At 34.6% G+C, this 15,217-nt stretch overlaps 1 protein-coding gene across 1 annotated transcript in view; it reads right to left on the bottom strand.

The window, feature by feature from the left end:
• Window positions 1–12,094, bottom strand: part of LOC134845529 (phospholipid-transporting ATPase ABCA3-like) — a 36,430-nt gene extending 24,336 nt beyond the window's left edge. The window contains exons 1-4 of the mRNA XM_063862459.1: window positions 11,574–12,094; window positions 3,161–3,314; window positions 1,891–2,719; window positions 1,046–1,184 (exon numbers count right to left, since the gene is read on the bottom strand). Of these exons, the coding sequence (XP_063718529.1) occupies window positions 1,046–1,184; window positions 1,891–2,719; window positions 3,161–3,314; window positions 11,574–11,657 (1,206 nt within the window). The 5' untranslated portion in view covers window positions 11,658–12,094. The remainder of the gene's footprint in view (window positions 1–1,045; window positions 1,185–1,890; window positions 2,720–3,160; window positions 3,315–11,573) is intronic.
• Between the last annotated feature and the right edge of the window lie 3,123 nt (window positions 12,095–15,217).

Genomic DNA, 15,217 nt, shown 5'->3' with positions numbered 1-15,217 from the left:
AACACCACGAGCTGAAAAATTGCTTAACAGAAATATCATTAGAGCAGTACTAAAATATTGAAATTGAAATTAAGCTTCTTCATTGAGCTTTAATTTATGCAAGCTTAGTTAGAAAAAGTATCCTCATATTATAACATAAGTGATGGGTTATGCAAAGCTTTTTAGTGGCTCTGAAAATTTTTCAACAAAACTGTTTTGACGTATAACAAAGCGGACAAAACACATGTTAGAAAATTGCTATATAGAATAAGCATTAGAACAGAACAAAGCATTAGAGCAGCATAAGAGCATCATAGATAAATGCATAAATACGCGCATAATTTAGTCCAGTAAATTGAAAAAAAAAAATCAAAGAAATGCTAAAACTTTTAGAAAAAGAGTAGTATGGGAAATACTTTTTTAATTTGAGCTTAGGACGCGTTAGTATCTTCAAATAGAAAAACTTCCATTAAAAATTTTTTGTTCGATGAAATGTGCACAAAAACTTTGTATTAAAATGTATTTTGGTAGGGAAAAAAAGTTGACAGACCGTACAACAGTACGTTCACAAGCTCACATTTCGTGTAAGTTAACAATTTGAGTAAAAATAACACACTACTCAAAAATAGGAAAACTCATTTAAGTAAAGCGTCCATAATTCAGTCGTCTAATTTTTTGATTTCTAAAAAATTATATAAAATCGATAAAAAAAATTCCATTATTTTAATGTTTTTTTAATCGGTATCTCAATCTACCAGTTCAATTGGTATATGATCTAGACATTGACAACAGCATGGATGAAACCCATCAAATTGAAAATTATATTGATAGAAGCAATTTGGCGTTAAGCTTTTCCTCTCCTATATTTTTGTTTCTTTTTTAATCTTAGAGCTCAGCAGCTGCCTTTCAACTATCTCCTCTAAATTTATGTTTGACTTTAATTCAACTTTTTCGTCAAGAAAGAGGTTACCTTCTCTGTTCGTATATAGGCATGTTTTCTCGAAAATTAACTCCTATATTTTCACTTCACAGAATATAGGTTGTGAATAAAAGTGATTGGGCTGACCTTGTACTCGCTCATTTTGGCACAGAGGAAGATGACAGTGAGACAGACCACAGCCAGAGTGAAGAGGGAGAAGTGGACACACCACGCAGTCCAGTGTAAGTAGTTCTCCAGACCCATGATCTTCATCGACTCCTTCAGCCTGAAAACAAAGTTAAATTATTGTCAATAGATTTCTTATTGGAGAGAGTAAACTGCATCAACTGCAGAGCCCCCAGAGAACTAAAAATACCCTGTTTTGGTCAAATATTCTGCGTCGCAGGCAAAATTTTGCGAAAGAGGCCGAAAAAGACGTTTGTAGGCACTTTTTAAAAATTTTGAACAAAAATCGCATTTTTGGCGCACTCCCCTCCCCCCGCCCCCTCAAAATTAGTATATATCAGCGCCGACGACGCCCATGGAAAATTTTTAGGGTCCGTCACCAATTATAGATATCTCAAAATAGCACTAAGTTGGGAGCCTTTGGGTCGGCAGGGGTCGAATCCCTGAGGGGAGAGGGCTTCGGCCCCCAGCCCAACCCTCCCTGGTTTGTATTCAACTTAGTGGTAAGAAGATGGGCATTTAAAATTTTTTATTTAAGCCTTCGTAAAAAAACTTAGAGTTCATTTTTTAGGAAAAAAACATAACCCTTTTGTAGATAAAACATGCTAAGATGACATTGTGCATCTTTATAAAGATCAATCACATTGCCTGGAATGTATACTAAATTGTGTACACAGTTATAAAATACCATAGCAAAAATCAGAATGCTTTTAAATGAAAAAAGAAAAATTGCTAAGAAGAATTGCAAAAATATCAAGACAAATAAAGTGTTATATAAATATATATATATAGATGCAACATTTTACCTTTTTTCCTTCTCGACTACCAGACTTTTCACAATATTGAACGTCATGAAGACAAAACATAAGAGAAAAAGCTGAGGTAGAAAACTTTCGAGGATGGTAACAAAGTTGTCACTAATGTATGGAGGAAAAGGGAAGCGTCGCGAGAAGATCTCTATTTTCTCTGCGTCTTTAACTCCCCAATGAGTCATGATTGAAAGATCCAGCGCTGCTTGAACTGGCAAAAAACCTTCCAGAAAGTAGCTGGGCCAGCCACCGAAAGAATTCAAATTGATCACTTCCGGAACAGAGAAGCCTTGACTCAAATCACGCACAGACCTGTCTAAATACATTTCAGAGTCACGAAAGTCTTCCGAGGTTAAAAATTTGAACGGACTGTTGTTCGCTGATTCAGAGTAATTCGAAATATTTTTTGTCGCTCCAGCGCCAAAAGGGTTCCTAGGACCGTTTGGGGTCTGTTGCGGGTAAAGAATATTCGTTTCCCAGTCTTCTAGCCCAGAGTTCAACCTTAGAGAGAAAGGGAACCTAATTTTGTAACTTGTCGAGGAGTTTTGCAACTTGTCAAAAACAATTGCACATAGAATTCCGTCCATAGAAGTGTCGTTGAAAGACAAATCGTTTTCCATAGTTGTTTCGTCGTCGTAAGGTATTATACCATCAAGAATACAGGGCAAGCTTTCCACGACACCCTTAGCATAAGTTGTTGCAAGATCATCGTTTCCGGGGACATAAGCAATTTTAGCGCTAGATAGATTGAATTGCGCAAGAAATGCGTCGCAATTGAAGTTGGAACCATTGCCGTCAGTTGGCGGGAACGGAGAAGAAACCGAACCTATCATAAGGGATCGTCAAATCAAATGGCTGAACTTTTAAAATCGATAACTAAATACCTCGAGGAAGTCAAAACTAATACAATTTCAACCAAGTCTTCAAAAAGGCAAATACCAGTGCTTTATATCAAATCGCATATGCTTTTGCAGGCACAGTAGAACAAAACAATTCTGCAAATAAATTTATAGTAAGCCGACACCCCCCCCCACACACACACACACACACACACACACACACACACACACACACACACACACACAACTATAAATCTATTTATGTTGATCCCAGGACGCTTGGTGGATAACAAGATTCCGTTTTCTGCCCTCTCCAAGTCTCAAATCTGACGCTACTTTAATCTTTTTGAAAAATTGGTCGAAGAGATAGATTTTTTGTCTCTTTCTTAATGCTATACGACTTGCTATTTAATTGTGACAATCCCTGCCTATGAACCATGGAACAAAAGCAGCCAATGATAGGGGGAACTCTTCATACTCGGTGCTGTCAGGGTAGTCAGTCACAGATATTGATGATCGGACAATCACCAGAATTGAAGGAATGATCACCGGCAGAATGAACTCCAACAAGATTACCAGAGGCTGAAATCAGTCATCAAGGTTTAACAAAAAAGAACATACATTTTCTTGCTTGAACAACAACTTCCGATAGAGGAGGGTAGTTTTCAATACCTGCTGCTTCTTAGGCAAGGCCTTTACCACTAGACCACCAACACTTTTTAACTATTTTGCTAGTAATAAATTCAACACTGCCATTGAATGCTTTTTGCTCAAGTAGTTACAGCCTATGGTGTTTAATTAATGCAAAGAAGTTTGCAGAAAACTGTGCAATGAAATTTGCGACTCACACTGGGATCAATTGGACTGGTGGTTAAAAAAATTAAGGTCACCTATTTTAATTGAAACCATTTTCAGAACACAATTTCAATTGAAGCCAACAAGAAAACAAAAGACGAAACCCGAGTAGCAAAACTTGAACCGGGACAAATAAAAAACTGCAAAAAAACAGACGACGTAAATGATTATCTTCTCTTCATTCAAAGACACGTAAAAAATTTTTTCATATTCTTTCCAAAGTCCACGGCCGATTTCATGTTCATCAAAAATACGTCAATATTGACAAAGGAATTAATTGTGAAAAAGAGAAAAAATCAGTTTTTTCCCCAAAATTTGCAATGAACTAGCATCATTAGTTAAATAGAATTTTGATGTGAAGCTCCGTAGACTGTTTGCTTATGGCAAAAAAGAAACACAATTGACTCCTGTACCATTATAAAACAAATTGCAACGACTTTCATATAGACCAAAAATAGCTTCAACTAACTCAGCCGACAAGCAACGAACAGATAAATGATAGACCGACTTAAAAAAATTTGCAGAAATATTGTAAATTTTATTACCAAAATGACGCTAAAAAAACTTTGGAAACTAATTTCACAAATCTTTTTAGGGCTTGAATAGAAAATTATTGGCTGATTTACTACTAGTCTGCGACTATCTTTCTATAACAAGCCTGCTCGCTCGAAATTAGACAAAAAATCAAAAAAAAAAATCAAGACGATGATTATTTGGGGAACCTGATTTTGCGTGGTAAACAAAAAAACTAAAACACACATGAATACAAACTTCTTCCCCATTATGCGTTTATATACATTTTGGTTTTGTTTTGAACAAAAGGGGTAGTTGAAAAGGCAAGTGTAGAGAGAAACGTTGTGACAACAATTATCTTTCAGAAGCAATATTTCATTTTGCATGTTCAAGCCGAGAAACGAGTTAAAAAACACAACTTCAATTGGTCATTTAAAACACTTCAATCAGAACATCAAAAACGCAGCCTTCAGACAGTTCGAAAATGGATCAGGAACATATACATACCAAAAAAAATAATATATACATATATACAAAATAATATATATATAAAAAAAATAACATGTTTCTAGGTCAATTTAGATCCACATATAGATCTTCAATTTCATTTCTTCAACTTTTATGACTGAGTTGTTTTACGATACTAAAATAAATACAACCAAACAAGATAACTGGGATTAATTATTCCGTCGCAAATTCTTGAAATGTGTCCTCAAGCAAATTAAAAGCCACAAACCATTTTTGGATCAATATTGAGTCTGATTTTGATAGTATGCGATATACACAACATACATTGCATGGAGTCGAAAAAAAACTGAAACAAAAGTAACCGATTCCGAATTTTTTGAACGCCCAAATAAAATTACCCAAAACTATCCGAGTTACCTGAACCAATATCAATGCTAGATATAATATAACAAATCATAAAAAAGCTCATCATTCAAGAGAAGTGCGTGCTGCCGGAACTAAACCGACAAGTAGGTTGATAAAAGATAGTCTGATAATGGAATTGTAAGAGCGCAAATAGCAGAAAATTTCCTATGCGGAAAAAAAACAGGTTTTGCCCAAACTCGGCTACAATGCCATCGTCTTTCGTAGTCGAAAAGGCATTCACTCTAAGCTAAATATTGCAAAACAGTAATTGGATTTGAACTTATTACACAGAGGTGGACTAAACTCGCGAACACGAACAATAAAACGGCAAAAAGTAACTCTTACATGAAAAAAGTGAAATAAAAAAAACGAGAAAAAATTTGATTTTGTCTCGTATTAGAATCGAACACCAGACGTGAGAATTTGGAGCCTCAAGTCCTACATCTGCAACCACGTGAACTTGGAATTAAATTAACACTGCCACCAGTAAAGCAGCTCTACATGCTATTAAATAGCCCATTCTATGCAGCAAAAATACCACCCGACAAGAGGGATACCATTGCTATCTGCCGGAATTGAAACTCCGAGATACAGATTAGGCACCCTCCTCGCATCTGCGCCACGGTAACTCGAAAACTTACTTACACTAGTCAACAATAGAGCAGCTACCGATGCTATTAAATTGCCGATGCTATGAATTGAAGCAAAAAGTGCGATCCAAAAGAGCTCTTTCATTTGCGAAATAGGTTGGGAAAAAAGTAGAAACCGAATTATGACACTACGGTCGCTCGCGGGCTTGTGTAACAAAGCCAAGTAACAAATAATTCACTGAATTTGTTAAACAAGTTGTCAATCAAGAAATAAAGCAAAAGTGTCACCAAAAGAGCACTTTCATTTGCGAGCTTGGTTGGGAAAAAATATACAGTTCGAAATATGACACTACGTTCGCTAGCTGTTAGTGTAAAAAAGCAGGCTATCAAATGATTGACTGATTCTGTCAAACAAATTGTCAGCATGAAAAAAACTCGTTCCGATTTGATGACGCTTGCTAATTGCACAAGTCACAATTTTTCAACAAGAAATAACCACACCCTTGATTCCCATGCGATACTCGCCACATTCCTTTAGAGACAAAACACTGTCAGATCAAAACTGAAAAAATATATATATATTTTCGATAGGACTTGGATTTTTTCAACAGTTACAGCGACATTTCAAAAAATTTGAAGTACCATTACATTGAATCAGTTTACAAGGAAAATTACAATCAAATGCTATGGTGCTAGAAAATGACTCGAAGCAGACTATGACAAAAACAAATTAATCAGAAGACATGCAGCCAAAAATTGACTTCTATTTCAAATTTGTTTCTTTATAACGGAAAAAAATAAAATTAATGTTTATAAAACAAAAACGAAAAGCCAAAAACCAACCATTGTTATTCCGCTGCTCAAAATTTGACTTGAAAAATAGCAAAAAAACTTTTTTGAAAAACATTTTTTAAATAAAGCTCACGACAAGTTCACCGACGAAAATAGGGATCAAATCCAAACAGCTGAAAAGAAAATCAATTTTCTTCTGAAAAAGTTTTTGCAATTTCAGCTTCAGATACAGTACCACTGAATTAAGGAATCAAATAGAGAAGCAAAAATCATCTGAATTCGAAAATAGCCCTAATCTTAGTCATCCAGTGAACAAATTTGAAGAAGAAAAAGTCTAGTACCCTGGTTGTAATACCCCTGGTAATTGGAAGGGTAAAAACTAAATGACCGAGCAAAAAATGCTACCATGGCCAAACTATGAGTTGTTTTCAAAGGAAACCAAAAATTTGATTTCGATTCGGTCAACGCACGCGCAACCCACTGTAACAATGCGCAATAATTGTGCGGATTCTGAGGCATAAATGACGTGCTATTTCTTTAAGATCACCTTAATAAAAATGCAGACTATTTAAACATGACTAGCAAGCCTGTCTCCAATAATCGATCAAATCGCTAAACGTTCGTTTTTGTTTGTGGTTCGTTTTTGTTTTGATTAAGCTCTTCAAGTAATAAAACCTCGGACAAATTCTAGTTAAACCATGTAAATATGTTTGACAATTTTTCAATTTCAAAAATGAATCGGTTCGCGGGAAATTTAAGCTATGACTCCTAAAGGAATTTAAGTTTCGATTTTTCCAATCAAGAGAATCCAGCAACAAAAAATTGAATTATTTCAATTTATCTCATAAAGCAATCGATTCGCGCAAAATAAAGTTTTTCTTTAGCAGCTTTTCAAACTATGAAACTTTAAGTAACTTTTAAGTACTTAAAATTTTAAGTAACTTTAGAAAGAATTGTTTAGCTTAAAGTTACCATTTTTGTATGCAAGATTTTCAACTTCGAAATTTTTCATTTGTTTCACAGATCAAATCAGTTTGCAAAAAATTCAGCTTTTTTAAGCAAGATTTTAAAGCTTCGTAATTTTGAAGCATTTCAAGTTATTTCAGACCAAATCAGTTCGCGAAAAGCTCAAGTTGTCCTTAAGCAGACTACTGAAGCTATAGAAACATGCAGTATTTCAGGAAACGTCTCGGTTCGCAAAATTTTCAGTTTACCAACTGAAGTCAAGCAGCAATGAAATTTTGAAAATTTTCAAGTTGTTTCATAGACCGAATCATTTTGTGCCAGCTAATCAGTTTTCTGATGCCAGCTATTCAAGCGATGAAAACTTGCCAATCGTTGGCAAAATTTTGAAATTGTTCCTAAGCAAGCTATTGAAGCTATAAAAATTTGAAGCATTTTGAATTATTTCATGGAAGGAGACGTTTGCGAAAAAAATTTTACAAAGTTTTAGTTAACCAAGTGAATCAAGCGATTTCAACAAAACTTTGTTAGATTTCAAAATATTTCATGAAGCAAATCGGATGGCTAAAAATTGAACTTTTTCTATTAAAGTCATTCAAGTGATGAAACTTTGGAATATTTCAAATTATTGCATAGACGAAATCAGTTCGCGAAATACGTAAGTTGTTCTGAAGCTTTTTTCATAGAGCGAATCGTCGGCAAAAAGTATGTTTTTCTTAAGCAAGCTAATTCGGTATCAAACCTTTGAAAAACGTTGAACTGTTTTTTGGAGCTAATTGTTTCCCAACAAGTTCAAGTTTCAAGCAAGCTGCTGAAGCTATGAAACTTTTAATATGTCAAATTATGTCATAAAGCGAGTCGGTTGGCAAAATTATTTTACTTTGTCTATTGAAGCCATTTAAGCGATGAAATCAAGTCATCTCAGAGACGGAATCAGTTCGCAAAGAATTAGAAATTTCTTATGCAAGCTGTTCAAGCAAGGAAACTTCGATATAAATCAACGTTTTTCTGAGACCAAATTGGTTCGCAAAAAGGTTATAAGTTTTTTTAGCAAGCTATTAAAGCACTGAAATCTGAAAACTTTCAAGCTGTTTCATCAAGCAAAATGATCCGCGCGAAATCAAGCTTTCCTTAAGCAAGCTTTTCAAGCTAAGAAACTTTGAATTATTTCAAGTTAATTCATAGACTGAATAGTATCACGAAAAATGAAACAAAAATCTGATTAAGCTATTTGAGCGATGAAACGTTGAAATAATTCAAATTATTCCATAGCGCTAATCGGTTTGCAAAAATTTAAGTTTTTCTAAGCAATAAATTCAAGCAACGAAACTTTGAAATATGTCAAGTTATGTTATAGATCGAATCGGTTCGCAAAGTTTAGTTTTTCTAAGCAAGCTATGAAACTTTGAAAGAATAAGAAGTTAATTTAGAGACCGAAACGGTTCATGAAAAGCTTAAGGTTTTCTAAGCAAGCTTTTAAAGCGATGAAAATATGAAATATTTCAGGTTATGTCATAAAGCGAATAGCTTCAATGAAAGTACGTTTTTTTAGCATGGAGGTTAGTGTTTCCATAATTAATGCCGAAGTGTTGGCAATATCTTTTCGGTCAACGAATCTGAACGAAATGAAATAACTTAACACTGCTCTTTTCGACGTCGAATTTTAGCTTCTCACTGATTTCCACCATTTCCAGAAAATTTATCTTCTTTTAATATTAACTAAATGACATAATTTTGCATAAAGCCTAATATTTAAGGGGCTATCGATCACAACGTTTTAAACTGGTTAGATTAGAACGTCTAAGAATCATTCAGAGCTACCATCGAATACTCTGGAAAATTCTAGAAGTCTGGAAAATTCTAGAAACCTTTTTGAAAAAGTCCAAAACTCTTCAAAGAAAATGATCTTGAACTTCAAGGCTTAACAACGCCAACCCACTTTTTGTCATATTTTTTTAAGTTTACAGATTCATTGCAGTCTGAAATGAATAATCTATATTTAATGCCTAACTGTTGGCAAAATTGGTTACCTTGAACAATTTTATGTCAAAAACTACAGCTTATAGGTTAATAAGTTTTTTTGGATATGGTTTTTACGCGTGGAAATCAGTAAGAAGCTAAAATCCGACGTCGAAAAGAGCAGTTTTAGGTTAAGTAACTTCGTTTGACTTTTGAAGTTCGATATCAATTTCTTTGAAGAATTTCGGATTTTTTCGAAAAATTTCTAGAATATTCCAGAATTTAGACTATTCGATGGTGATTCTTGGACGTGAATGATTCTTTGACGTTATGATCTATGATGTTAAAAGGTAGAGATCGATAGCACCTTAAACTTCAGGCTTTATGTTAAAATGAGGTCAATCATTTAATATACAAGAAGAATGATGAATTAAAAAGAGCAACAAAAACTTCGAAACGAAGCTTGCCATGTGTGCCTAAAAACAGTCAATAACAAGTTTATTTCGCTCTCACAATCAAAAAATTATTAACAATTCAATTCAACGGGATGCTATAGACTGAGCTTGTTCAAAAATTCTTCAAAAGACTGAGCTTCTTCGCATCAACTTCTTCAAAAATTTGTCGATATTTTTTCAAGCCAAACATGTTTAAGTACTAGAGTTCTGCTAAAACCCAAGATTACCTCTATTAAGAAATAGCCTCCGCATCTCAGGATGAAAATCACTTTGGATGAAAATCACTTTTGAATCCTTTGCAAAACTAAAAACTTTCGCTGCATCTCTCCAGCGCACACTCGCCTCAAATTTAGTGCAGGTAGGCGCTAAAAACAGTATTAATTAATGTTGGTCACGCAGAAATGGAGGTAGTAAACAGTACAAAAAGATACAAAACGAATTTACGGCTATTTAAATCATGAAAATATTTGTTTAAAAATTGACAAATGCAGAATTTCTGGAATTAAACAATTGACACAGAAGCGACGCTACAGGTCGCCAACACACAAAATTTGACAAAAAGGTCTTGTATTTCAACGCAGAGGCGAAACTGCGCTTCGCACCACTTGAGATGTACAATTTTAATATGAAAGCATCATAACGATAAACACTGTAGCAAAAAAAAATTCGAGCGATGTTACAATTGAAAAAGGAACTAGAAAAACGAAAAAAAAAATGTATTTTAAAGATTTTTTACAGTTTCTCAACGATGTTCCAATGTGGTTGATTTTGACTTTGAGCAGTCAAAAAATTGAAACCAAAAGATCTAGGGGTCATTTTTAGGAAAAAAAGGCAATTAAGCAGCCAAAAAGCCGACAGCCAATAAGCTGAAACAACCGAAAATTTTCGGCAAAAAATGCATGTTACGACAACATAAGATTCACGATAGCTTTATAGGCAGCGCATAATTCGGCAAAACGGAGCACATAATTCGAAAACTAAACCGACAAACTAGTGGCTAACCCGTCAAAAAGTCTTTATTCCGATTAAGCGTAAGAAAATATTCCGATTCCGACAAAGTATTCTTTATTCGGGTTTATCGTAAAAAATACCTACACAAATACGGTTTGAAAATGACAACAATTGTCGACTCAAACTTGCTGGATTATGAAGCATCCTCCTTGCGCCAAATGCTCTAGCTGCCGTATTTTGTTTATATATCCAGCGCTCTTCTGAAATGAATCTAAATTGATTCCGAGGTAAGGCGTCAAAATACGCTAATACCTACCATACACTAAAAGACAAAATAAAACGCAAATTCAGGTTTTTCATTCTCCAAAATACCCAATTTCAAAGAAAATTTTAAGCAAACGTAAAAACGTGAATTTGCGCTAATTTCTGTCCTCTAGTAAAGTTTCCCATCGGCGTAAATTCTTTTTTGAATCACCGAAGTATAAAAAATTGCTCAGGTGACGTGAAAATCCAGCAAAAATCAAATTGATCAGCGTGACTTTTCCTTAAAACTCTGCTGTTTACAATTTCAGGCCGTTTAGAAATGGTATAGAGGATATTCGAACAAACTGGATCTTTAAATACAGAAAAAAAAATTGGAACGTTCTTCAAACCAAATATTCATACTTTCAGGGGGGGGGGGGGCACACCTCAGATCATTTACTCTCGGTAGATGTAACAATTTGCATCATAGTAATTGCACTCTGAACAATTCGCCAGAAACAGGGCCTTCAGAGAGCAGGAACCTGAGTTTATTTTAGTCCACGAGGATATCTTCAGTTCTTTTACAGAGCAGAAGTGGCTAAAATAGGAACACTGTTGAATGTTCGCTTTCGGTATAAAACACTTACTCTTCGTCTTTCGATGAGAGAGTTTTTCCAAAGGAGAAGCTTTAGCTTTTTAAGCTTGCTTTTACAGGAGCCCAGGCAACCCATTTTGCAGTTCCCAAATAACGAAATAAATAACGCAGCTGTTTCGTTGTTTTCGCATAAAACGGATGATCCAGTATTAAAATAATAGTTTCAGTTTCATCACATTAAATTATGACAGTAAGGTCAATGTTTTTATTTGGACAGCAAACAAAATAAGAATTTAGAAGCAACGTAAAATTTGTCATATTGAACCATTGTAAACTTAATGGTTAAATGAACTTTGGTCCATTTGTAAAACAGCTTTCGGTATAATTTGCACAAGTCTGATCAAACAGCAGTTTCATGTTGCTCACGTTTCGAAAAGTTGACGTAATTTTTATTTGAAAGAATGTAGCAAAGAAAATACCAACTGTTCCACGCCTAAATAATTTCAATGATAGACATTTAAGTAACTTGAGGACTTAAATGGTTTGTTTTCAACTTCAATTATTAATCATTGTAAACTAAAAAGAAATCAGTTCATTAACTTGAGGTTAAACGGTATCATTTCACTTGTTCAATTGTCCGTATTTTAGATTCAAAGGCAGAGCCTTATAGCATCAAGAAATTCCAGTGAACTTGAGGGCTAAAATTGGGCCCAAAAAGAAGTGTAATCTTTAAAAAAAAATCTGCGAAAACTCAAAAAAACAGGCAATAAATTTATTGAGACAACCCAGAGAGCGACGATTGAAAGGAAAATTGTATGATACATCGCTCAACCATAACTACCAGTAAAAGCGACAATAATCATCTGAATCAGACCGGGCAATAGAGAATTCTTTTCAAATTAATTGAAGCTCTTAAAAGCAACTAGCGTTTAACTCACCTCCGGTGCTTTGAACTTTCGACAACTCATAAAAACAGCATATACTGGAAACAAGATCTCCATCCTTGAGTGTACTCTGACAGCACCCAATTACAGGGTTGGTTATTTTAAATTTTATTAAGTTTTTTTATTCAATCTTTTTTAATTCAGATTTTGAAAAACCACAAAAATTTTTGAAGTTTTCATATCTAAATTCTGTATAAAATTTTATCATGACAAAAAAACTTCACATCTCGGAAACTGAAAGCAATTGAGCAATCGCATTTGGACGAAAGATTTGCAACTCCCGAGAGTAATCTCACAGTAGACAGCTAAAGCGTTGGGAATTTCAGATTTGGAGAAACTCCAAATGTACGTTTTTTCTGAAAAAAGATTAGGAAGAAACCATAAACAGCGTCTTATCTCAAAAACTACAAAAATTTGAGCAGCCATACTTAGAGGCAAGATTTGCAACCCCTGATAGTACTCTGACAGCCCCCAATTACAGGATTAGGAAACCAACTTGATAGAAAAAAATAAAAAATTTACGTTTTCTGAAAAAGTTTTGAAAAAATCACAACAAACGTCATATCTCGATAACCACAAACACTTGAGCAGTCATATTTGAAGTTAAAATTTGCAACTCCTGAGAGTACTCTGACAGCCCTCAACTACAGAGTTAGGTAACCAAAATTTGAAAAAATTTCAACTTTACGTTTTCTGAAACATTATTGAAGAAATCACTAAAAACGTGCAAAATGTGCAAAATTTAGAGGCAAAATTTGCAACCCCTGAGAGTACTCTGACAGCACTAGGCATCAGCGTTGCTAATATCGAACTTCGAGAACTTTTTCAAATTTAAATTCTCTGAATTTTTTTGGGACAAATCGTCGTATCTCGTAAACTAAGAGATTCATAATAAGAGGCCAAATTCGCAACTTCTGCAGGAATCCTGACAGCAAAGCCATTATTGCGTAGCTAACTTTAAAATTGGTGAAATCAACACTGAATTCAAACTAGAAAATCGAAAAAAAATCACCATTGCAAAATACGATATAAGCAGTCAAGGAATTAAGCTGCCATATTTGGAGACAAAATTTGCAATCCCTGGGAGCACCCTGACAGAGCCTGACTATAGAAACTTCAAATTTTATGTATTTAGGATATCTAAGTTCTTTGAACAATTTGTTAAAAAGACATAACAAATGTCACATCTCAGAAACTTGGAGAATTTAAGTAGTCGCATTTGGACACAAGATTTGCAAATTGGAACTCCTGAGAGTACCCTCACAGTACTCTGCTACAAATTTGGGAATTTCTTAAATATTTTTTTTTGAAAAATTTTGAAAAATCACAAAAAAACGCCATATCTCGAAAACTACAGGGACTTGAGCAGTCATATTTGGAGGCAACATTCGCAACCCCTGAGAGTACCCTGAAAGCAACCACCTACAGGGTGAAAATTTCAAAAAAAGAAAAAAAATTTTAAGTTAAATTTTTGAAAAATCTCGAAAATTGCATATCTTGTAAACTAAAAGGATTTGGTTATTCATATATGGAGACCAGAAAACTCTGACAACATCCCACAATTAGGTTGCTAATTTCAAACTTGATGAAATAAATACTGAATTTAAGCTGGAAAATCGAAAAAAACTTACGATATAGCTTAAAGGTGAAAAGATTCTTTCGTTAAATATGCAAAAATAATACGTTGAAAAAGCCTATACATGGCGAGATAGTGACGCTCGCATTTAAATATATAATAGATAGATAGATGAAAGTTAAAAAGTTAGGAGACGGGTAGACAGATATAACAAACGTCAGATCTCGGAAACTAAGAGCGTTTGAGTAGTCGTAATTTGAAGCAAGATTTTGATTTATGTTAGCTTCGAACCTTCGAACTAGTAATTGTGTCTGACATTCTCGCATCTGCACCAGAGACTGGTGAAATTTAGCTTAAGCTAGCCACCAATGATGCAGGTATAGATTCGAATAAATTGCCAATGCTATGAAGCAAAAATGCCACCAAATTTTAAAAAAAACTAATGCTAAGTGCGGCGTTGAACCCCGCCCGTAGATTTGGAGTCTCCCATCCCTAAAAGTGTGCCACGGTCGCTTACCCATCGGCAATCACTAGCTACAAAAAAGCAGAGAACATACGATAGAGCAGAGAACACTTATGAAATTTTCAATGCTCAAGATCCTGCTTACGGCAAAAGTGACACCAAAGGAGTAATTTTATATGAGAGTTAATTTGGAAAAAAGTTAATTTGGAAAAGCTCTCGCAAGTGAAGTAAAAGTTGCGCCAAAAGCAGGCAAGGTGAAACAAATATTAGAAAATGTTAAGAGAAATCACTATCAGCGTTTGTCGCAGAAATTTTACACAGATAAAGTAGGGAGCATCAGTCTTTTTATGGTGTTAAAACTCAATCTAGGCTAAAACCGAAAAAAAAAGTTTTCAATTGCATACATGATGAAAAAACAAGGTCCGATCGAGATTCGAATCCAGAGTTTAGAGAGTAGAGGCAACAAAGTTAGCCCATAGGCTAAGCAGGAAGGAAGCTGGATGATGTTAAGAGAAGAGAAGAAAAGAATAAAGAAGAAAAGTTTGTAAGAACAGTTGTTTACGGAAAAAAACACGTCTATTTCCTATTTACACGACATTTGCTCTCGCAGTACAATAAGCTAACCTAAATTCGGAAATATTAACTCAAACCGTATATAATCCAAGTTTTACAAAATCTGCAATTTCATATGAACAAACTGAAGAACGCTGCAT

This window comes from Symsagittifera roscoffensis, chromosome 5 (genome assembly GCF_963678635.1).
Source record: "Symsagittifera roscoffensis chromosome 5, txSymRosc1.1, whole genome shotgun sequence".
NCBI classification, from domain to species: Eukaryota; Metazoa; Xenacoelomorpha; order Acoela; family Convolutidae; genus Symsagittifera; species Symsagittifera roscoffensis.
The sequence above is the reverse complement of the archived record's forward strand: the minus strand, read 5'-3'. Positions and strand labels throughout refer to the sequence as shown.